The following is a 22,869-nucleotide window of genomic DNA, read 5'->3' as shown; positions in this document are numbered from 1 at the left end:
TGCTATTCAACATCTACATGAAACCGCTGGGAGAGGTCATTAGGAGGTGTGGGCTGCGGAATCATCAGTACACTGATGATACCCAGCTCTACCTCTTGTTCTCAACTAATCCACCAGGTTAGGCGGTGGCTGTACTGAACCGGTGCCTAGCCGAGGTAATGGGCTGGATGAGGGCCAATAAACTGAGGCTCAATCCAGACAAGATGGAGGTCCTGTTGGTAGGTGGGTTGGGCTTCAGGATGGGACACCTGGACCTTGTCCTGAACGGGGTTGCACTCCCTCTTAGGGACAGGGTTCACAGCTTGGGAGTGCTCCTTGACCCAGAGCTGTCATTAGAAGCTCAAGTAACAGCGGTGGCAAAGAGCACCTTTCTTCAGCTTCATCTGATCCATCAGCTGCGTCCCTACCTGGGGAACGACTGCCTGGCAACTATGACACATGCATTGATAACTTCCTGCTTAGACTTCTGTAACGCGCTCTACATTGGGTTGCCCCTGAAGACGGTCCGGATACTTCAACTGGTGCAAAATAGAGCTGCCAGGTTGCTGACGGGGACTGGGCGTTGTTCTCATATAACCCCAGTTCTCCGTCAGCTCCACTGGCTCCCCATTGAAGTCCGGGCCCAATTCAAGGTGTTGGTTATCACCTATAAAGCCCTAAACGGCTTGGGACCTGGTTATCTAAAGGAGCGCTTGCGTCCATATATGCCCTCCCGCCCCCTGAGATCGGCGGAGGCCCTTCTCCAGGAGCCCTCTGTGAAGGATATTAGGTGGGTGAGTACCCGGAGAAGGGCCTTCTCTGCGGTGGTGCCCCACCTATGGAATACGCTCCCCAGAGAGGTCCGCCAGGCGCCGTCGTTATTTGTTTTTCGGTGCCAGGCCAAGACCTTTTTATTTAAATGATATTTTAATTGTTAATTGTTGTTTTTATTTATTGGTTTTAAACTATTGCCGAGATGCTCCAAATTTTTAATGTTATTTTATGTTGTCTATCTCTTTGTAAGCTGCCCCGAGGCTTTCTGCGATGGGGGCAGCATAAAAATGCTGTAAACAAATAAATATAATAGAGAATTGTAGAACTAGGAGATCCATTAGTCCCCCGTTTAGGTTCATAAAATACAAACCAGCGTCGCATTCCAGACATATCTTTATATACATTTCTTTTAACATCAGCAATAGAAGTTTGTTGGTTCTTCTAGACAGTATGTTTTACAGTTAGCACCTCACACCTCTCAATATTCAATTCTCGTATGGATACTGTAGTGATTTAGGCTGTGATCCCAAACACATGTATTGGAGAATAAGCCCCACTAAATGCAGTGGGAAAAGCAGGCTGCTTACCTCTAATTGATGTTCTTCGAGTGGCCATCTGTGCATTCACACATATGGGTGCTGCCCCTGCACAGCACCTAGGCCGGAAAGATTGAAAGCTAACGGTTTTGGTGGGAAAACTCTGCTCCCCCCACCCCCCGCTCGGTAGTATATATAGAGCAGAGTGTCCGCCATTTTCTCCAGTCTTTGGAGACCGAACGTTCGCCACCTCATGGAAGAAGATGGCATAACAACTTATCAGGTACCGCCGTAGTTGCCCACGGTACCGACGACATAATAAAATATGAGGTACTGAAGCAGTATCATACAGTATCATTGAAGAAACCACTCACCGACACCGAGCGGGGCCGGCAGGTGGGTTGCGTGAATGCACAGATGGCCACTTGAAGAACATCAGTTACAGGTAAGCAACCTGCTTTTCTTCATCGTGGCCTCTGTGCATCACACATATGGGTGAATAGCAAGCTTACCAGAGATGGTGGTGGGCGGTGTCGTCATTGAAGAGTGGCAGAAAGAACAGCCCTCCCGAAGGAACAGTCTCTTTTGGCACGCACATCAAGGCAATAGTGCTTTGCGAAAGTACACGGAGTAGCCCAAGTTGTGGCCTTGCAGACCTCCTGGATCGGGACACCCGCGGTAAATGCAGAGAAAGCCAACACCGCTCTAGTGGAATGACCCTTTGGAACAACAGGTAAGTCCATCTTTGCAAGCTGGTACACTAACAAAATGGTTTGAACAATCCGCTTCAACAGTCTCTGAGACAAAACAGGTGATCCTTGGTCCCGTTTACAGTACTTTACAAAAACTCTATTAGAACATCTAAGAGACTCTGTTCATGATCTATAGAAAGCCAAGCATCATCAAACATCCAAGGTATGCAAGGACCTTTCAATCGAGTTTGACGGCGACGGAAAGAAGGCAGGCAACACAGTCTCTTGATTCAGGTGGAACGGCGTGGCAACCTTAAACAAAAAAGACGGATCCATCCTTAGAATCACCTTTTCCTTATGGAAGTTACGGCGGATCAATTCGAAGAGCACAAAGTTCACTGGCTCTACGAGCTGCTGTAACTGCAACAAGGAAGGCCATCTTCCATGATACGAGACGCATATCAACAGTCGCTAAGGGCTCAAACGGTGGTCTTGTAAGTGCCTGAAAGACAACCAAAAGACTCTATGTGGGCATAACTGGCCGAATAGAAGGATGAAGATTTTGCAGTCCTTTGAGAAATTTTTGAATAAGCAGTTGTGAAAATACCGACAATCCTGATACCGTACCCCAATAATGTGACACAGCAGCTGCATAGACCTTAATTGAGGAAGGTTTTAGTCTCGAACAATGCAGTTGCAGCAGAAACTGGAGAATATTCTCTACCAAAGTTGTAATCGGATTGAATGAGCGTGATTCCGCAAAAGATGAGAAGCGGCGCCACTTCGCTGTGTAGGATTTCCGAATTGATGGTCTTAGTGCAGACTCGAGAATCCTTAAAATGTCTGGATCTAAAGAGCTCAGCCCCGACGATATCCCCGTTGGTACTGAGTCAGTGAGGGGGTCAGATTGGTCGTGAGTTGAGGTACCGAGTGATCTAGTAGATCTCTGTCCCAAAACAGTGTCTTGTGTCAATGAATTCTCCACGCAGTGACATTCGATGAGGACAGGTCTGGGTGACGGACAGTGCCTTTTTGTTGAGTTAGTAGATCTTGTCTGGACAGAAGACAAAGGAAATTGCCGTTTGAGATCCCAAGGAGGGTAGAAAACCATGCTTGACGAGGCCACCAAGGTGTTATGAGTATTCCTGTGGCATCGTCGTGCACAATCTTCGATATGACCTTTGTCAGTAGAGGAATAGGCGGGAATGCGTAAAACCTGAGATTTGTCCAGGGGATCATAAGGGCGTCTCCCATCGATCCCGGTCCTATTCCAGGCCTGGAGCAGAATCTTTTACACACCCTGTTCTTGTGGGTAGCAAATAGGTCTATGTCTGAATGACCCCAAAGTTGGAATAACTGTACGCAGACTTGATGATTCAGTTCCCATTTGTGGATGAACGACATGTGTCTGCTCAGGGTGTCTGCTTCCTCGTTGTTGGTCCCGGCAAGATGGGCCACCAAAAGGGTTATACCTCTTGGGATGCACCATTCCCAAATGTCCATGGACAGGCAGGCCAGGACAGTGGACTTTGTTCCGCCCTGTTTGTTGAGATAGAATACCACCACTATGCTGTCGGACGTGAGCTGTATCACTTGGTGGCGGACAACTTCCTCGAAGAACCGAAGTGCCTTGAAGATCGCTAGAAGTTCGAGGTAATTTATGTGACTCAATGACTCTTGCCGGTTCCACATGCCTTGGGATCGAAGCCCTGCTCATACTGCACCCCACCCGACCAGTGAAGTATTGGTATATAGAGTCAGCATTGGGTGAGGGGTGACGAATGGAGTCCCCACGTTTAAATTGGCTGGGGTTGTCCACCAAGTCAATGTCTGTATAACAGCGTGGGGCAGACGAAGTGGTTTGTTGGGCAAATCTTGTTGTGGACGAAAGTTCTTGCTGAACCAGAGTTGAAGAGGGTGGAACTTCAATCTGGCATGTGGGACAATGGCGACTGTGGCAGCCATATGAACCAGAAGTCTTTGGATTGAGAACGCTGTAACTACGTTGTTCTGTCAGATCCGAGAAATACAGGAGTGGAGGTTGTCCTGACGAGCTGGAGGGAGGAACGCCCTCGCTACCATGGAATTGAGACGAGCTCAGATGAAGTCTATCACCTGTGTAGGGACAAGGGATGATTTTTCACGGTTAATGAAAGTCCAAGATTGTCCAACAGTGCGCAAGTCACCTCGACGACTGACAGTAGGCTTTCACGGGTCTGGGAAACTATAAGCCAGTCCTCCAGGTAAAGGTACACTTGGATGCCTTGAAGCTGTAGATGAGCACACACTGGTGCCATACATTTCGGAGCCATGGCCAAACCATACAGGAGGACATTGAATTTGTATATGTTGGTCCTGATGGTGAAACGCAGAAGACGCCTATGACTTGGATGGATCGAAATATGGAAGTAGGCATCTTTTAGATCAAGTGAGGCGAACCAATCCTCTCTCCTCAGCAGTGGAAGGATATTTTGAAGGGAAGTCATCTGAAATTTCTTTGGTTTGATAAATCTGTTGATATTTCGGAGGTTCAAGATCGGATGAAGACCACCATCCCGTTTCGGGACCGTAAAATACCTAGAATAGAATCCGTAAAGCCCTTCGAAGCTAGAAATCCGTCGAATCGCGCCCTTACGAAGCAGTTGGTGTACTTCGTCCACTAGTACTGGAGAGCGCAGTGTAAATCGAATTGGGCTCGACGAAGGAATGGTATTGAATTCTATTCTGTATCCGAGCTGAATAATAGACAGAACACACTGATCAGATGTGATGGACTCCCAGATGGGGAGTCGGCCTTGCAACCATTCCCCAAAAGGGAGAGGCAAAGGTGGGTGTGGACATGGTGACGTGCTGTGGATAATTGTTGTATAGCGACTTGCATAACCACTTTGATGAAAGTCCTAGCCAAATCCTGTTGTTGCTCAGGCAGGAAGCAACGATGTTATTCAGCCTCTGCATAATAAAGAATTGATACCTGGCCAGGGTGGTTTCATAGTTAGACATGCAAAGCCCAAGTCCTGCAGCCGCATAGACTCTGCGTGCCAGGGTATCAATCTTGCGGCCCTCCTTGTCTCGGGGGGTGGTATGTCCCCTGGCTTCCCTGCCCTGGGATGATTCAACCACCACAGAGTTCGGCGTAGGGTGATGGAGCAGAAAGGGTATGTCGCTCTCCTGGACTCGATACATGGATTCGTATCTTGTCACTGTGGACTGAGCCTGCGAAGGCAAGTCCCAAGGCTGAGTCATCACCTGCCGCAAGGTTGTAATAAGCGGCAAGACAATTGCAGGTGATTGCTCTCCCCTGACAATGTCATAGAACTTGTCGGTGCTCAGATCTGGCTGGTGTTGCGCCTTGATCTTGAGCGACCGAACAAGTCTAGACATGAGCTCCCCAAACGAGATGTGGGACTCTTCAGGCGATGATGGTCCTTGAGATGTAATAAGGACATCCGGGGAGGTGGAGTCTGCATCCGAGTCGGAGTAGGGCCCGAGGTGATACGGCTCCGACGAGGAAGTCCCTGGTGAAGTGGGACGTTCGGGTTCGACCCGCCTCGAGGAGGATGGCATGTCCTCATGGGTGAGAAACGGTCTCGTGGGTGAGGACAAAATCCAAAGGAGTGGTAGTCCTCCCAGCCCAATGGATAACTGTAGTAGGGCTGGAACCATCCTCCTTCCCGCCTTTTGTCCATCCGGGACCGAGGTGGTGGTGAGGTTGGAGATTGGTCTCAAGCTCTCACCGTGGGCATAGGAGTCAGAGAACGAGCCCTGGGGGGGAGTCTTGAATCTCCCCATCGGAGATTGACTCGCGATGCGGCTCCTCAGGCAACTGAGCAGGTAGGCCCTGTTGGGGGGCAGGTTGTACTGGAGACCCCAATGGGGTAATCTGCATCGCTGCTTGAAGCATCGGTACCGATGGTGTTGGTACTGAAGCTGCTGCCTGGATCGATGGTGCTGTTGAACCCGAATCCCTATGCCTCTTCTTATGGGGCGGTTTTGCCTTGTCTTTCTTTGCCTTCTTATGGGCTGAAGAGTGATCCGACCCTCCGTGCTTCCTCTTTTCCCTTTGTTTACGCAGGGGAGAAAGAGATTGCTGAGCCCCGGAGGGGGAATTTCCATCATTCGATGGATGCAGCTGAGGCATGGGCGGCGTGGACGAAGGGCGTTGTCCAGGCATGCCTAAGAGGCTGGGCGTTGAGCCAATGTGGTCGAAGCTACAGCGCATGTTCCACCTGCCAGCGCTTAGCAGGTGGAGCATGCGCTGGCCCAGGCTCTGCTGCAGGCTGATCTGATTGCATCAGCACTTGGTCCCATAGGAGCTTTCGCAAGCGATTCTCCCTATTTTTTCGCACTTGCTTAGTAAAAGCAAGGCAATGGCAGCATTTATCCGTCCTGTGCCCCTCCCCGAGGGTCATGAGGGTCCACCGGGGACATTTTGGACCCATATTCCGCACATTGGCGGAAGGCTACCCGCTGCGCCATCGCAGAAAAAGAAGAATTAGAATATAGGAAAGAGGGAAAGGTAATATTTTTGTTTTTTTAATAGGAACAAAGAAAAGAGAGATAAAGTTATAACAAGGGGATAATAAATTGGAATAACAGCAAGAACAACAAGAATATTAGAACAATAGAAATAACAAACAAATACTGAGTCGAGCGAGAGACGAACAGGCACGAGGCACAGCGAATGGCAGTCGCAAAAGACTGGAGAAAATGGCAGACACTCCGCTCTATGTATGTATGTATGTATGTATGTATGTATTTATTTATTATTTAAAACATATTTATGCTGCCCCCATCACAATGAAGCCTCGGGGTGGCTCACAACAGAAACAAATACATAACTACATAAATACATAAATAATAACAATATAACAATAAAAAATATTTTAAACCCGCCGGTACATATATACTACCGAGGGGGGAGGGGAGCGAAGTTTTCCTGGCAAAACCATTAGCTTTCAATCTTTCCGGCCTAGGCACTGTGCAGGCGCAGCACCCATATGTGTGATACGCAGAGGCCACGACGAAAAACATGTAGTAAACATGCATATGGTACATTATCAATAGCAGTGAAAAAAGCCATTTGACCAAAAAAGGGGGGAGCAATTTTGTGGGGGGCAGTCTTTGCAACCTCATGCCTTCCTGTCAATCTACTCTTTTGTGGGCTGAATAGACACACGGAGGCCCTGTCAATCTAGCTTCATAGGTCTCAGTTTCTGAAACTTTTATCACCTCGCTCCTCTCCTTCAAATATTCTTTGGCTTGTCCACATCCTTCCTATAATATGGTAACATGTAACTGATTATGCTAGCTGAGGCCCAAAAAGTGCTGACCAGAGTAATGTCTCTCTTAAACAGAATGTTTGCTCACTTGTTCCAAAGTGTATATATGAGTATACGATATATACCATCATATATTTGATGGTATATTAATCAATTTCATATACCAGTGTGGTGTAGTGGTTAAGAGCATGGGACTGGGACTCAGACAATCTGAGTTCTAGTCCCCGCTCAGCCATGGAGCCAACTGGGTGACTTTGGGCCAGTCAGACTCTCAGCCCAACCTACCTCACAGGGTTGTTGTTGTGGGGATAAGATGGAGGAGGAGAATGATGTAAGCTGCCTTGAGCCCTTTGTAGGAAAAAGGCAGGATATAATTTGAAAAATAAATAAATAAATAAATTCAGCATCAGGGAAATTCTGATTAACCCCATTTACCAAACCTAATTTTGTTTACTAATGACCTATGTTTAATAACCAAATTGAATCATCTTACTAAACATAGTAGTCTTATCTTTCTAGCCCAGTCATTTCCCCATAATTTCCTCCTCTCCTTTTATCCTTCTAATATAAATGCACGTGAACATTTTGAATGAAACTGGCTTTGGAAGCAACTGATCAAATTATACTGAACGTGCAGATCACCACCCCCACCAGCCTCTTTTGAACAAAGAAATGAAAAGAAAAAACAAGATAATATGCTTTACAAGAAAGTTAATTCTGATCTATGCCTAGCAAACCAAGAATTCTTTAGCAAGCTTTAGCTCAGAGTCTACCTGTGACACAGTATAAGCAGCTGTGGTTGTAACTGTGTACATGTTAGGGAAGAAACTCATCTGTGGATAACAGATTATTATTTGCAGTCCATTGCTTCAATTTCTTCAAATCAGATTGAAATAAAAGTGCCCTATACGTTGTCTGCAGTGCTTCCCAGTTTGTTTAATACCTGAGAAGTGGACAGGAAACTCCACTCCTTCATGCAAAGCATTAGAGAAAAACAGTGAAAAGGGCTGGATCCAGAATACAACTTATTTTTTTCTTGTTTATTAACATATCTATGACTTCTGACTTTTAGTTTTTTAAAAAGAGAGAGTGAGTTACTTTCAGGAATGTTCCTCATATGAGTTTTCTGCTAAGAAATCTACAGCCTGGGTTGCTACAAGTTCATTGGTAAGCTTACATGAAGCAAAGAAAAGATTTTAAAAGTAACTGACCAGTGAGGAAGACAATCACTTTTAAATATTCTTGTTAAACTTTCCAAGTCATCATGCGTGAAATTTAATTCTTCAAGCAAAGTAGCCAGGAACTGTGTGTATCTTTTATTCTGCTGGGAACATGCAAAGGCAGGAATATTTTCTGACATCCTGAAACACAAAAATATATCACTTATTAAATAAAAACTATTTTACAGATTTAAATAGGAAGGGGAATATTAAAAATAGATACAAAGGAATGTCAAAATTTTAATCAACAGTTTTGAAGGCAATATAGTTGAAAAACACTCCTGTTGTAAGAAATTATTCTTCAGATTCTTTAAGAATTGGGAAAAGATTCCAACAAAGATTGGAAATAATTAACTGAAATCAGAACAGGTATTTCTTTCTCCTTCAAATTGGGCTGAAGACACAGCAGTAAAGTCCCATGTCTTCCAGTCCACTACCCAAGCAGAGACATACTCTTATCTAAAGACTGTTTCAAATGTATGTTAGTGCGGCAAACATCAGTAAGTTATCATGGCTAAGCAATGGGATTTAACACTGAGGCCTCAGTTCAGAAAAGATTCATGCAGCTAGATGCGGCATTGTCAGTACATCATGGGTAACGGTGTGTCAGATAACACACAAGGATGCACAACAGATCATCTTATGATTCTTTAGATCTTTACAATGGTTGTCATTGTAGAAGATGTAAGGTGGGTAACTAGAGCTGAACCTGCTTTTACAGAAAAGGTGGCCTGCAGAATTAAGGCAAGTAATGGATATAAGAAGTAAAGTTCTAAGCCATACTGAAAGGAAAAAATTAACAAATCACTGGATCTAGATGGTATCCACCACAGAGTTCTTAGAATGGAAATGTGAAATTGCTTATCTACCAAGAAAAAATACTCCAAGACCCCCAAATACTGGCCACTGTAAGGAAGGCTGGGAAGTAGCCATTTTACAAAAAGGGATCCAGGAAATTTCAAGCCAGTTTTCTTAACATCTGTTGCAGCTGAATCTGAATAAAGCACCTGAAAAGTTAAATTATCAGGTATGCAGAAGAACAAATCTTGTTGAAGAATAAACTGGTTCCTTAAATGTAAGCCCTGTCTCACTATTCTTTTAGAATTTCTGGAGAGTATCAGTGAGCATGTGAATAGAAGTGATTCAATAGGCAAATGTACTTCTTCACAGCACATAAAATATAGAATTCTCTCAAGGGCTTAAATTAACATCTCCAGTCACTTAAACTGGGGGCGTTGGCCCTCTTTCACGAGCCAAATCCAATTTTGGACAAGCTCTGAGGGGCTACAATCCAATGGTGAGGATTCTCAGTGGCTGAAGGCAAAAGGAGTGTGGTCAAAAATACCAAAATCAAACCAAACTCCAAACACCATATGTTAGCTTAAAATGGTTATTAACAGTAACTTGCCCATGGGGGGGCATCTTAACTTTTTTGATTATGGGAAAACAGCCAAGTCCAGGAAACCAGCCAATGACAATGTCATGGAAAACGGGTAAAGCCAATAGGAGGCAAGGCCACTTGAGGGACCCTGGAGGGCCAGACTGGGACCCAAAGCTTTCCTAAGGGTCAAACATATTGCTATAAACAGATGAAACTACTGTCAGAAAACAGCATGGCTTTGGTTAATATAACTTCACTGACTTCTGAGGCAGGATAAAAAGAAGCTTGTTTGTTTGTTTGTTTGTTTATTTGGAGTGCTTGTATGCTGCCCCATTCGCATAAGCCTCGGGGCGGCTTCCAACAAATAAATAACAATATACAAAATATACAGAATTGGAAACATCCCGGAGTTAGACAAAAGCAATAAATAATTTAACTATCAATTAAAATAACATTTAAATAAAAAGGTCTTGGCCTGGCACCAAAAAGCAAATAATGACGGCACCAGGCGGACCTCTCTGGGAAGCGCATTCCACAGATGGGGCGCCACCGCAGAGAAGGCCCTCCTCCGGGTACTCACCCACCTAATTTCCTTCACGGAGGGTTCCCGGAGGAGGGCCTCTGCCGCCGATCTTAGAGGGTGGGAGGGCAAATATGGATGGAGGCGCTCCTTCAGGTACCCAGGTCCCAAGCCGTTTAAGGCTTTATAGGTAAGCACCAGCACCTTGAATTGGGTCCAGACTTCAATGGGGAGCCAGTGAAGTTGACGAAGGACTGGAGTTATATGAGAACAATGCCCAGTCCCCATCAGCAACCTGGCAGCTCTATTTTGCACCCATTGAAGTATCCGGACCATCTTCAGGGGCAGCCCCATGCAGAGCGCATTGCAGAAGTCTAATCAGGAAGTGACCAATGCATGCATCACTGTCGCCAGGCAATCGTCCTCCAGCTAGGGATGCAGCTGATGGATCAGCCGAAGCTGATGGATCAGCCGAAGCTGATGGAAAGTGCTCCTCGCCATGGCCGACACTTGAGCTTCCAAGGTCAGCTTCAGGTCGAAGAGCACCCCCAACCTGCAGACCCTGTCCTTCAGAGGGAGTGCTACCCCATTCAGGACAAGGTCCAGGTCTCCCACCCCAGAGTCCGAACCACCCACCAACAGGACCTCCGTCTTGTCTGGATTGAGCTTCAGTTTGTTGGCCCTCATCCAGCCCATTACCTCGGCCAGTACAGCCACCGCCTCACCTGGATCGGTTGAGAAAGAGAGGTAGAACTGGGTATCATCAGTATACTGATGATTTTGCAGCCCACACCTCCTAATGACCTCTCCCAGCGGTTTCATGTAGATGTTGAATAGCAAGGGGGACAAAATAGAGCCCTGTGGAACTCCATGGCATAGCTACCATGGCACAGAGCCACAGTCCCCCAGCACCACCTTCTGGAATTGGCCATTGAGATAGGAGCAGAACCACTGCACAGCAGTGCCCCCAACCCCCAATCCCACTAGCCTATCCAGAAGGATACCATGGTCGATGGTATCGAAAGCCACTGAGAGGTCCAGGAGAACCAACAGGGATGCACTCCCCGTCTCTCTCCCTGCACAGGTCATCATACAGGGCGACCAAGGCAGATTCAGTACTGTACCCGGGTCTGAAGCCGGACTGAAATGGGTCCAAATAATCAGTTTCATCCAAGAGTGCTTGAAGTTGTCCCGCCACCACCCGCTCTAACACCTTGCCCAAGAACGGGATGTTGGCCACTGGTGTATAATTGGTGGTCATCTCTGGATCCAGTGACGCTTTCTTCAGGACTTGTCAGACTACTGCTTCCTTTAAAGGGGCAGGTACCCAGCCATCCCTCAGAGAGGCGTTGACAACCTCCAGGATCCAGGTCCCTATCCCGTGCTTGGCGTTGTTAAATAACCAAGATGGGCAAGGGTCCAATAAGCAGGTGGTGGGACATACTTGTCCAAACACATTGTCCACATCATCAGGCTGCAATAACCGAAACTCATCCAACAATTTAGGACCAGATGGCAACATTGATTCCTCCCCTGAAGGCTGAGTTACTAGTGGAGTCCAGCTCGTGATGAATCTCAGCGATTTTCTCCTTAAAATGCTTGGCAAAGTTGTTACAGCGGGCCATCGAGGGTGGTACAGGATCTTTCTTTGGGCCCGGGTGTACCAGCACCTGTACCACCCAAAAAGCTCTGCCGGATGGCATTGTGAGGAGGCAATGGAAGCAGAGAAGAATTTCTTCTTCGCCGTCCTCACCGCCACAGCATAGGCCCGATAATGGGCTCTCAAGTGTGTTCGGTCAGATTGTTTGTCTTGTAATACTGCCAGATGAAATTGCCTTATAGACAAATATTACCCTATTGTCAATGTATAAAGTTGGGGCTGCACAGATATGGCCAAGATGGAGCAATCCCTTGTTCAGCAGCTCTCATGCCGAGCCACTTTGCCAGCGTTTCATGCCCTACGTATAGGTGTGATGCTGTCTGGCTGGGTAGGTCAGTGCTGCCCAATGACCCTGCTGGTGCAGTTCCTCACACCTGAGCCTGCACACTTCTGCAGCATTATGTGTTGAGCCAGAAATCGGGATAATAAATACAGAAACAGAACAATCAGAGGAGACAGGACCACTGAAATAGAGTAATGGAGATCTGTAGGACAGAGAAGTCTGGCAGCACCTTCACCTAGTAAGCTTCTAATCTGCATCTGCTTTACATTCTCTCATTTTAAAAGGAGAATATATGAAGAACATACAAAATCATCTTAGTTATATCCCACCTAACAGCAGCAGAAGATGCTCAATCTCTCTTCCTCATATATGTGAAATAAAGGTTTTATGTACTGAACATGCCTTATCGTGTGTCATGATTTCTACAAAATGCTTGGATGCTTTACCGCAGAAGCCTTTCAGATGATTATTTAACTTTACCCATTGCCAGTGGGCACATAAAATATGGATAAAATAACTCTCGGAAGCTGCAGATCAGCGGGAGTGGGAGAGCAATCAGAGCAGTGCATTTTCTCTGCTGTGCTCTCATTCCTTCAAGCATTCTAAGAAGTGAACATAAAAATAAAGACGCACACTGCTTGGGAGGGCTTCAGACTAGCTGTAGCAAGAAACAAATGGTCATATAACTATACGTACAGCTGGAGGTTTCATCTCATGAAGCAAAGGCAAAACACAAGTGACAAAAAGAAAAAAAATGCTATTTTAAAAGATCCAGACCCACAGCTGTTTTTTCCATTAACCAGACAACATTAGTGAGTGGTTGTTTGACAGGGCAATTCTAAAGCCTCATCCTTAATAGCTGGAGGAGGCTGGGATGTGGAGGCAGTGGTACCCTTCTGCTGGTCTCTATGTGTGGAGAGAAGCCCAGCAGGTGGTTATCTCTGTGCTTGTGCAGAAAGGAAGAAAGCAATTGATGGTGCCTTCTCCAAGGGCATTCTGTGGACAAGTCAGAGCTCCCCATTCCAGAGTAGGGACTGATTCAGGGCCCTCACCTATGACAACCTGGGGCCGGCATAGGAAAGCCTCCCCCTGCTGTGAACAACAGTAGAAAGAAAGTTAGAACACCTTTCACTGTCTGACTTACAGATCAGTCCAATGTTCCAAATTAGAATTGTTCTGTAACTCATGAGGCGGACAGTAAAAAGCAGTTGTGCAGGCTGGGACTGAGAATTGTGTGAAGGAAAAAAGACAGAATTGTAGATCTGGCAAGAAGATTCACCATGTTCACCTTTACAGAGTAAGGATCACCTTTTGCCCATACTTACTTGCCTTTTAATTCACTTTGACTTTCAGCAGTGTGCTTGGACCATACACTGGGAGAGACAATAATACCACAGGGAAGTGGTTTTCAAAGTGCGTTTTCAGGGAAGTCAGCAGTTCTTCAGAAGCTTAGTAGGTATTTCTCAAGTACTTTTAAGAACTAGTGCGGTGCAGTGGTTAGAATGCTGGGCAAGAAGGCCCAGGTTTCAAGCCCTACATCTCACTGAGAGATCATGGGCTAGTCATTTCCTTTTGACTTAATCTAATCTATTTAAGGATAAAAGGGGAAAAGCAAAGCATGTTCGTAACCTTGTGCTCTTTGGCAGAAAATTGAGATATTAGTGAAATAAAGCAAATGAACAGCTTGACCACTTCTACCAATTTCTCCCTGTATTTTGCAATCACAAAGGAAATTTGGGAATGTTCTAAGCCACACCATTAGTGAGTTCAGATGACATGGTAACCCAGTTGTCAATGAAACATGGATTGCATTTGAAATTTGCATTATTGTGTGATCTGAACCCCTCCAAGATAACAAATCATGGTGAAAAACCCACAGTTCACAATCCAACAACAAACTGTGGGTTCTCTTCATACATTGTTTGTGGTTAACAAGCTATGGCTTTTTAGTGCATTGAAATGATCACTCATAATGCAGCAGCAACTCACACTTAAGTGGTTATTGTATTACCTGAACCAAGCCTTTCAAGTCACTTCAGGCACTTTGGCAGCTCAAGAGCAAGAACTGAGTGAGAAGTGTGAAAACTACCTAGAATCCTCTGCAATGTGCAGTTTTCTTCTAGAGACTAGTCAGTATTGAAGGCTTATCAACCATGGTGCTAGAACATTAACAGAACCGTGGATCAACTGGCTTCAGGAAACTTTCAGAATTGCCTCTGCTCCCATAATTACGGCTCCCTGTTTATTTACAAGGAACACGGCAATATTCCAAATTTTGCCTCAAGAGGCACTTAAACAGATCAGCCAAGTTCCAGATCTGCATTACAGAACAAAAATGTAGTTTATGGATAGTTCAGTGTTACTGTCAGGGTTGGGGCCATCCAGAGCCTGTTCCAATACAACTCTTCTCAGCCCTCACACCATACTAACTGGGGCAGATGGGCCATCACATCAGGAACCCCACAGAATCCCCACCCTGTTCCACATTCTTCCACTCAGCATATGATAAATAGGTTTTCGTAAAATTTTAAACAGTGTATAAAGGACATCAGAATGATAAACCCTTATTAAGCTGACAACTCCACATATGCTGGACAAGAAAAGTCTGAGTGAAAATTCATGTTAAGACAAGCAGTAGCACTAACATATTCTTAAATAAGCTATTAAACAACATCTGGTTAACATGAACAACATTTAAAATATTGCCCTCATCTTTCCTTCACTACAACAAAGAAATGTTAAAACCCTAGGTTTTATAAAACAGTTTCCCTGTTAAGAAAATCTGACATGGAGTCAAGTATTAGAATATTTTCATTATTTAATATGCACTCAAGTACTCTAGGATTAGAATATTTTCATTATCTTTAATAAAGGAAAAATCCTGTCAGCCCTCTGCACCTGAGCCATTTTCTCTGGCGTCAACCCACCAGTATGTGGCAAAACATTTATGCAGCGCACACATGGCAGCCCCCAGTACATGGCTCATCTGCCCAGTCCCCATATTATACTGTTACTGGATTTTATCATGGTTCATTAAATGAAAATGCTAGATGTGCATGATTCTAGACATGTCTACCGAGAGGGAAGTTTCTCTGATTTCAATAGAGCTTTCTCCCAGTTAAGTATGGATACAATTGCAGCTTTACATTACAATCCTATGCACATTTACTTGGAAACAAGCCCACTGCCTTCAACAGGATTTCCAAGCAAGTACATTTACAGGTACAGACTTAAGGCACAATTGTATGCATGTTTAAACACAAAAAGGTCCTACAACTTGCCTGGGGAATTTGTAGGATTGTTTTCTTCCTACGCATGCCTAGGATTACACTCTTAACATGCCAGGAAAGGACTGGAGCAGCAGCAATTACCATGAGAAGCTGGTGCATGGGACAAATGATGGGTTTTGCAATGTGGGCTGGCAAATATCACCCCCCATGCACCCTTCACATGAAGGGGTAGGCAGAGGGAAGCCCACTGGCCATGCAGTTTCACCTTTGCTGCTGATTCCTTCTCCACGCAACAATGACTCTGCTAGCAGGGAGTCTTTTTCATGCTTGTAAGGCTCCCTGCATGATTTGGAACCCCAGTTTTTCAGGCTTCCAAGCTGTCCAGGGGTCCTGCAAGAGCAGAGGTGGCTCCCCATGATAGGCATTCAGCCCACAACACAAGGGCAGGCTGTGTGGGACTCGCAATAAGGACTCCAAGTGTGTGCAGAGGGCATATTGCTGAATAAGGCTAGACTAACCTTCTCCAACCTGGTGCCCTCCAGATGGACTGCAACTAACAGCATTCCCAACCAGCACAGAGGAATCTGGAAGAAGGCAGAGTTCCCTCCAGCCACGTGTGAACAGGAGCGCTACACCCTCCAACCTTTTGCTGCAGGCCTGACTATTTCTACATTGTACTTTATGGGGCTGACTTGAGCCATAGTTAGAGCATACAAAGCCCTTGAAATCAGTGGCACAATCCAGTAATCACTAACCTGTCCCATCGAGTTCAGTGCACCCATGGTTTAAGTCTGAATCCAACGCAATATCTAAAACACAGTAATTAACAATTTATTGGTAAGCCCCATTGAGTTCAGTGGGACTTACTTCCAGAAAGCTGTGTACAAAATTGGAGCTTGATCTCTAGCACTCCCGTAAGACAAGCTGTGTCAACCATATAGCAACTTTGGAGAAAATAAAGCTAAATTTTTAATGAGATCTGATTATGTAGAAAATGTCTTCTCTGCACATGGTGTTTATCAGTGCATGTTTAAGATTAAAACGTATTAAGAATTCAGTGTAGTCCTTAATGCATTAACAGAAAAAACAACGCAGACCATGTTCTCCTACCTAGAAGCTTCAATAAATCATTTCCCCTAACAACAGTTAAGCAACATCATGAGGAAGTTTTCTAAGGCCTGTTTACTTAAACTGCACATTTCCACCTGAAATCTGACATCATGACATTCATTAGAAGCATATGAAGAAGCAAAGTGAAACATGAACTCTCCAATGACTCACTGAGCCTTGACTTAATCATGTTAAAAGGTTGTCATGAAAAAGATCCTGTGCCTTGTTTAATGTTTAAAAGTTCTGCTTTTTCCATAGCACCCATCAGCCATAAGTGGAGAACAGCAACATTACAAACCTATGGCATGGCCCCACTTGGAACAGGGTGTACCCTCTGGTGGCAACATTCCAAAAAGGACAGTATAAAGCTGGGAGAGCTACAGAAAAAGTGCAGTCGTAGGTGCTTCCTACTGTTACCAATCAAAAGGTACCATCTTCTCTTCCTTCCAATTTTTTCTGATAAGGAAGTAAGATGGAAAAAGCAGCATGAAAACACTGGAGGGTTACAAATCAAAGACATAACTGTCTGAAACTCTCTAACATTCTCTGAATGAGATTGCATAATAAGAGCTTCACTTGGAAGCACAACCTTCAAAACTATGTTCAATGCGACTTGCTCCAGGTGGACCTATAATGTAGAAATGCTTTCCTGATAAGGAAAGGGTTTAGTGTTTGTGGCCTTTCCTTTTAGGAGAAAAAGAGGTGCAGACTCACCTGTGACCAAGTCCTATAGACCTGCAAGCCAAGCAGACATACATAGCACTGCGCTCTATAGGAGGCATACATGGATCACAAAAGTTCTCCCTCCCTCTCTCTGAAACATACATACATATACAAGCTGCCTTTCCGTCACTCACATTGCCAGAGAATGTGGATTTGGATCCTAGTTAGCAGAGTTGATTGGGTATATATTTCCCATTTGACTGATGTATGGTCAGTCCAACTTGTTATTTTGAGTAGAAATACAATGGACAACGTGAGGGTTAGTTCACATGAAAGGTGAATTCTATGTGCATCCTGAGAGATGGGAATGAAACTCTAAGGAAAAATTTCCAGATGTGTATCTCAGATTTTCCCATGATATTTCAGACATTAAAGGGATGTCTGTATAATGAACCCCAATGCCAGTTTCCCATTCCCATTTCAAACTGCAAGCATGGAAAAGCAAAAATAATTCTGCCTTAATATGACTGGAAACAATACAGCTAAAGACAAGAAAATTGCATTTATGAAGTATATATACATCAGCATGGATGTTAGGTGACAAAAGTCACTTATAAAGAAGTTCTATTCCCCTGCTGCTTTTAAGTTAAAAATAGTTCACATTTTGTATGTCCAATACTGATATGGGTTATGCGCATGTATATTCTTAGCATGGCTTCAGCGAACTGAACTCACCAGCAAAAGATACAACAGAATAAAGAAACATACATAGAGTGCACTGAATTCTTTACCGAATACCTTCCCAAGTTTTCCAATCAAATGGTTTCTCCTTCTCAGGAAACTTTTTAAAGTTATAATTCTACCCACTTTGCCTGGAATTAAGTCCCATGGAACTTGGTAAGCACATGTAGGACTGTACTGTAAGACAACTTTAAGTACATTTCTCCAGGCTAATTGTATTTTCTTAGAAGAACAAGCAAGGCCAATTTTGCTTGCTTTGTTCTAATGCAGAGGGTCCACAAATAAAATGAAATTCCTTCCTTACAAAAAAGGGAAATGTAGGACTGTCTGCTCTTATGACCCACTGGAGTATGCATGGATATGCACTTGAGAGAAAAATAATGCAGTTAAGTACAACAGCAACTACAATACAATATGTTAGAGCATATATGTGCTTCTCTATTCATATTCCTTAGCTTATTCCTTTGTGTTATTAGAAATTAGTTTTAAAAGATTTCCCATTTATAACTTGCATACAAGTTTAAAACACAAGCTTGACAAAACACACAGAAAAGAAATCTTGTTAAAAGCAAAAAAAGGTGCCTCTAGAGTGAAGAGTTTCCATTAGAATACATTAATATTTGATGGATGGTCTTGAATTGGAAACATCTAACTTACCACCATCAACATACAGCATGTACAGACCCTGTGCAGTTTAATACTCCCAATCAACCCAATTTCCTCTGAAGAAAAGTAATCTACAAGTTTTTAAATGACCAAATATGTGTATCAAATACTTTGATGCTAGCCTTTGAACAGCAGGAGGGGGAAAAGCTTGGCCAATTATGACCCTTTCTCCAAAATACAGAGTGTGTGTATTTCCTTTGATGAATCATAAGAACAGATTGGCCTACATTTCAGTTTTCATAGGATCTGACATCTGTTTTAATAGATACTGAATCCTCTTAAAGAACACAGGACAAAGGCTACTTCTCATCCAATTTTAAGTGCCAGGCAAAGCTCCTTTACTTACAACAAAGATACATTTCGCAGATAGAGTGCGAGGTATGTTTTATTTAAAATCTTTATTTCATTCTTGAATGCTGATGTATTCACACCAAACAGTACTGAGTTGTCACAAGTTCTTTTTTCCTTTGATGGGAACAGAAGTTAAATGATTCATATGTTTTTGTCATCCACTTACAGGCAATACACCTAAATCAATGCTACCAAAAAAAAAAAATCCCTAAAGAGTTGACTTCTAACATGTTTCTTACATCTTGCAAGGAGGAAAGTTGAATCAAATGCTTAGCTAACTGCTCCCACTGCTGGCAGCTTCACCTCAAGCAGCCCAGCCCAGCCCTGATTTAATCACACAAATGGTTGGCTATTTTCAGAAACCCTTGAAAGCAGAAAAAAGGTGGGGGAAGAGAGAGAGAAGCCCTTGGTTTCACTTTTCATTTCAGAAATGCAAGCCAGCATTTTTGGAGTGCAAGCTCAGTTCAGAGCTGTCACAAATACAATGTTTTCCCTTTCATTTAACATGGCTACTGGATCGCTGTAACTCAGACAATTCATGAAATGTTCCAGTGTGAGAGGCCAGTTCTCTCTCCTTCTCCCCTAAAATGTGCCTTTTGCCAGCAATGGGTGTGGGATGTGTGTGTGTGTGTGTGTGTGAGAGAGAGAGAGCGAGAGAGAGGGAATCATCCCACGCAGCCCGTTGATGTTTCAGATTACATGAGAGTCCACACTCTCACCAGTCCCACCCTACAAATCACCTATATTTCTAGCTAACCCACTGGGTTTGTGATAACAGCTGCTCACTATATAAACAATGAAATGGACCTTCACTCAGCCTATGCAAGTCAAAGCTTTAGTCCTGTTAGTGAAAAAGGAGAGGAGAGTAGAGAAATGACATCTAGCAAACATATTTTTAATTCTTTTTAACGTGAATTTCAACAAAACAAAATAAAGCCATTCAAAATTTGCATGCAAGAAATGCAATAAATCAATCCCAATGGCTGAGTAAATAACGTATACCAGTGAGTATATTCAAGTATGTGAAAATACAGCCAGCAATAAAAACCACTGCCAATAAGCTTCAAAAAAGGCAGACCAAAGATCAATTTATGAATATATCTGCAAGTGGAATGGATCTATACCACCCACTCAAATATTGAATAAAAAGAGTATGATGTGCTTTTAGACATACACACAAGTTAATCCTGATTATGCGCCACAGCAACCCTTTAAATGTTGTCTTTTCTTCCCCATGAGCCAAAATGGTACCATAGGCCACACAATGCTTGCTGAAGCTTGACAAGGGTTTGACGTGTATTGGGGGGAGGGGGGAATGAAAGATGGGTTGTTCATTAACTAATTATGTGTTGTGTTCTTGGTCAACAAATCCAGAGATGGAATTTTGATACACACAACATACATACACTCAGTTGAGACTCCTACATTTCCACACAGGCCTAGCATTCTGCAGAGAGGGTGGCACCTGTGGCCCAGGGACTTCTGCTCCACGTAGGCTGATTCAGCGGCTTGCTCCTATTTCTGGGAAAGGTCGACTTGGCCATGGCCTTCATTACAGTACTGCTCCCTAATTCAAGCTTTTAGCTGTCGTTAACTTCTTTCATGCAGCAAAGACAGAATCCGTTAGTTATGCTTTCATATCAACTGCATGAAGCGGTAAACAACTGTAAGTGTGGCAGACACACGGACGACACCTGGCAGATTTTCCTTTAAGTTAAAGCCAACCCTTCAGTGTCTGTCAGCTGCCGGCTATCACAGATAACACCTACAAGGAGATTACTTCAAAGATAGCATATCAGGCAGTATTATAATAAAAATTATCCCATTAACAGAGAGTGTAGGGTGGGGGATCAGATAGAAAAACTTCCTTATACCATTAATGCATCGAGAATCAACATAGGTAGGGAACAATCTGCACAAGACACACAAAACTACCCTGCAAAACAACCCTCCTGACACAAGCCAGAAACTGAACACGTAAGAAGTGGTAGTTCATCATAATGGTGGATATTTATATGCTGCCTTTGATCCTCTTGGAAGGAACCCAAGGCACAGTTGACCTCTTCCCCATTTTATTCTCACAACAACCCTGTGAGGTAGGCTTAAGCTGAGGGTCAGTGAAGGGGATTGTATGACACAACGATCAACCAACAATAACAAGCAACAATTTGTTCTTGTGTGAACTCAGCATGGTTATCTTTAACTATCCCTGATAAGAACCAAAACAATGTGTGTTTTTTTAACCGAAGATGGATTGCTATGTCTACCAGGACCCAGATGGTACAAGCTATTCTGGGTCAAGCAGGATCACAAGGCAGCAACTCAGCAAAAGCAGCAAAATCCCCCTTGTTGCTCTTGCGAAGCTGCTAGTCAATAAATGCTGCTGCTGAACTACAACAATGGAGGACAACCTGCTTCTTTGCTGCCCTCACCAGTTTTGGGCCAGGAGCAGCTGAAAGGGATCCCTAGTTCTCTGCTACCCCTACCAGTTGGCCAATGGTGGGGGAAAGCTACCACTGGCAAGGCAAGTGCCAATGACAGCTGCCCCTAAAGTGCCCAAGTGGCGGTTGAGGGTGGCTTTCTGTACTGGTGCATTACGCAGTGGCAACTGCAGATGGACCAACCAATTCCAGACCCTCAGGGTCATGGCTGTTCCTCTCCCTCTCTTCCCTCCAAGCAGGCCAGGACAAAGACTTTTCAACTAAAAGGCTTTAATGTGTTGAAGTTGACCAGATAGAATAGTTTTGTAGGACAAAAGGAGAGTATTGCAGAAATCAACAACAAGAGTAACTAGCAAAGTTCCTGGCTGTTAGGGAAATGATGAAAGGATTCCAAAATGAATACCTCTCCTCCCTTCCAAACAGCAAAGAGCAAACCACACCAAATCAATATCCAGTATTTGTAAAGGAGCTGATGGGGATAACAAATTGAAGCTTAATCCAGAGCATTCCAGAATAGCAGAAAAACAGGTAAGAGAACAGAGATTCAGACTGTCTTCTACTCTTTTTGAAAATGCAGGATCACAAACTCATGGACCCAGTCTTGTACTTGGATGCCCAGGACTTGGCAACGGCCAGGAAAGAGTCTGCACAGCTGAAGCTAGAGGGCCAACCGCACCCATTCTGGGGGATGCTCAGCCATGGCAGCACATGCTTCTGGGCCAGCAGAGCATGCTCTGCGTTGAGCTGCCCTGGAACATCACCTGGTTCAGAATGCTGCAAAGCCAAGCCGTTGAATGCATGGCCAGCTTTTTGTTACAACAGGTTTATTGGCCAGCAGTTTCTCCCTGGGCATAGTCCAAGCATTTTTTATTTTTCATTAAGTCTGAAACAGCTTGGGACCAGCATGGCTGAAAGACCACCTTCTCTCTGGAAGAGGTCTTTCTCTCTAAGCTGCTGATGTCCCCTTTTTGTGACTGTACCCAAGCCTATTTAGTCCCCTATTTGCGGGGCTTCTGAAACCAGGTAAAGACTTCTGCATTTAGACAGGCCTTTGATCAGTCAAATTAATCTAGTCTAAAGCTGTTTTTTACATGCATTTTATTATATGTTATGTTTTATGTTATCTTTTACCTTGTCTGCTGTTAGCAGCCTTGAGCCCCATTGTGTTCATATGTGCGTGCATGTGTGTACCAGCATATAAGTTTAAAAAAATAAGAATGCAATCCAAAGAACAAGAGACTCTGTCTAGATGGCACTGGGAAACTTTGGAGTCCCAGCTCTGAGTTTGGAAAAGCACTCTGAGCTTGGAGCCAGTACTCCAACTTTGGAGCACCCCTCCT

General features: G+C 44.2%; 1 protein-coding gene across 2 annotated transcripts in view; it reads right to left on the bottom strand.

Moving 5' to 3' along the window:
* The window catches only part of RPAP2 (RNA polymerase II associated protein 2), a 70,757-nt gene that overhangs the window by 3,128 nt on the left and 44,760 nt on the right, over positions 1 to 22,869 (bottom strand). The window contains exon 12 of one of the 2 annotated variants that reach the window (XM_044432512.1): positions 8,475 to 8,624. In XM_044432512.1, the coding sequence (XP_044288447.1) occupies positions 8,475 to 8,624 (150 nt within the window). Of the gene's footprint in view, positions 1 to 8,474; positions 8,625 to 16,314; positions 16,367 to 22,869 lie in introns of those variants that run through there. The other variant, XM_044432513.1, reaches the window with a different exon arrangement.

Source organism: Varanus komodoensis, unplaced genomic scaffold (genome assembly GCF_004798865.1).
Source record: "Varanus komodoensis strain SLA01 unplaced genomic scaffold, ASM479886v1 scaffold24, whole genome shotgun sequence".
NCBI classification, from domain to species: Eukaryota; Metazoa; Chordata; class Lepidosauria; order Squamata; family Varanidae; genus Varanus; species Varanus komodoensis.
Note: the sequence above shows the minus strand (reverse complement) of the source record. Positions and strands in the feature narration are given on the sequence as shown.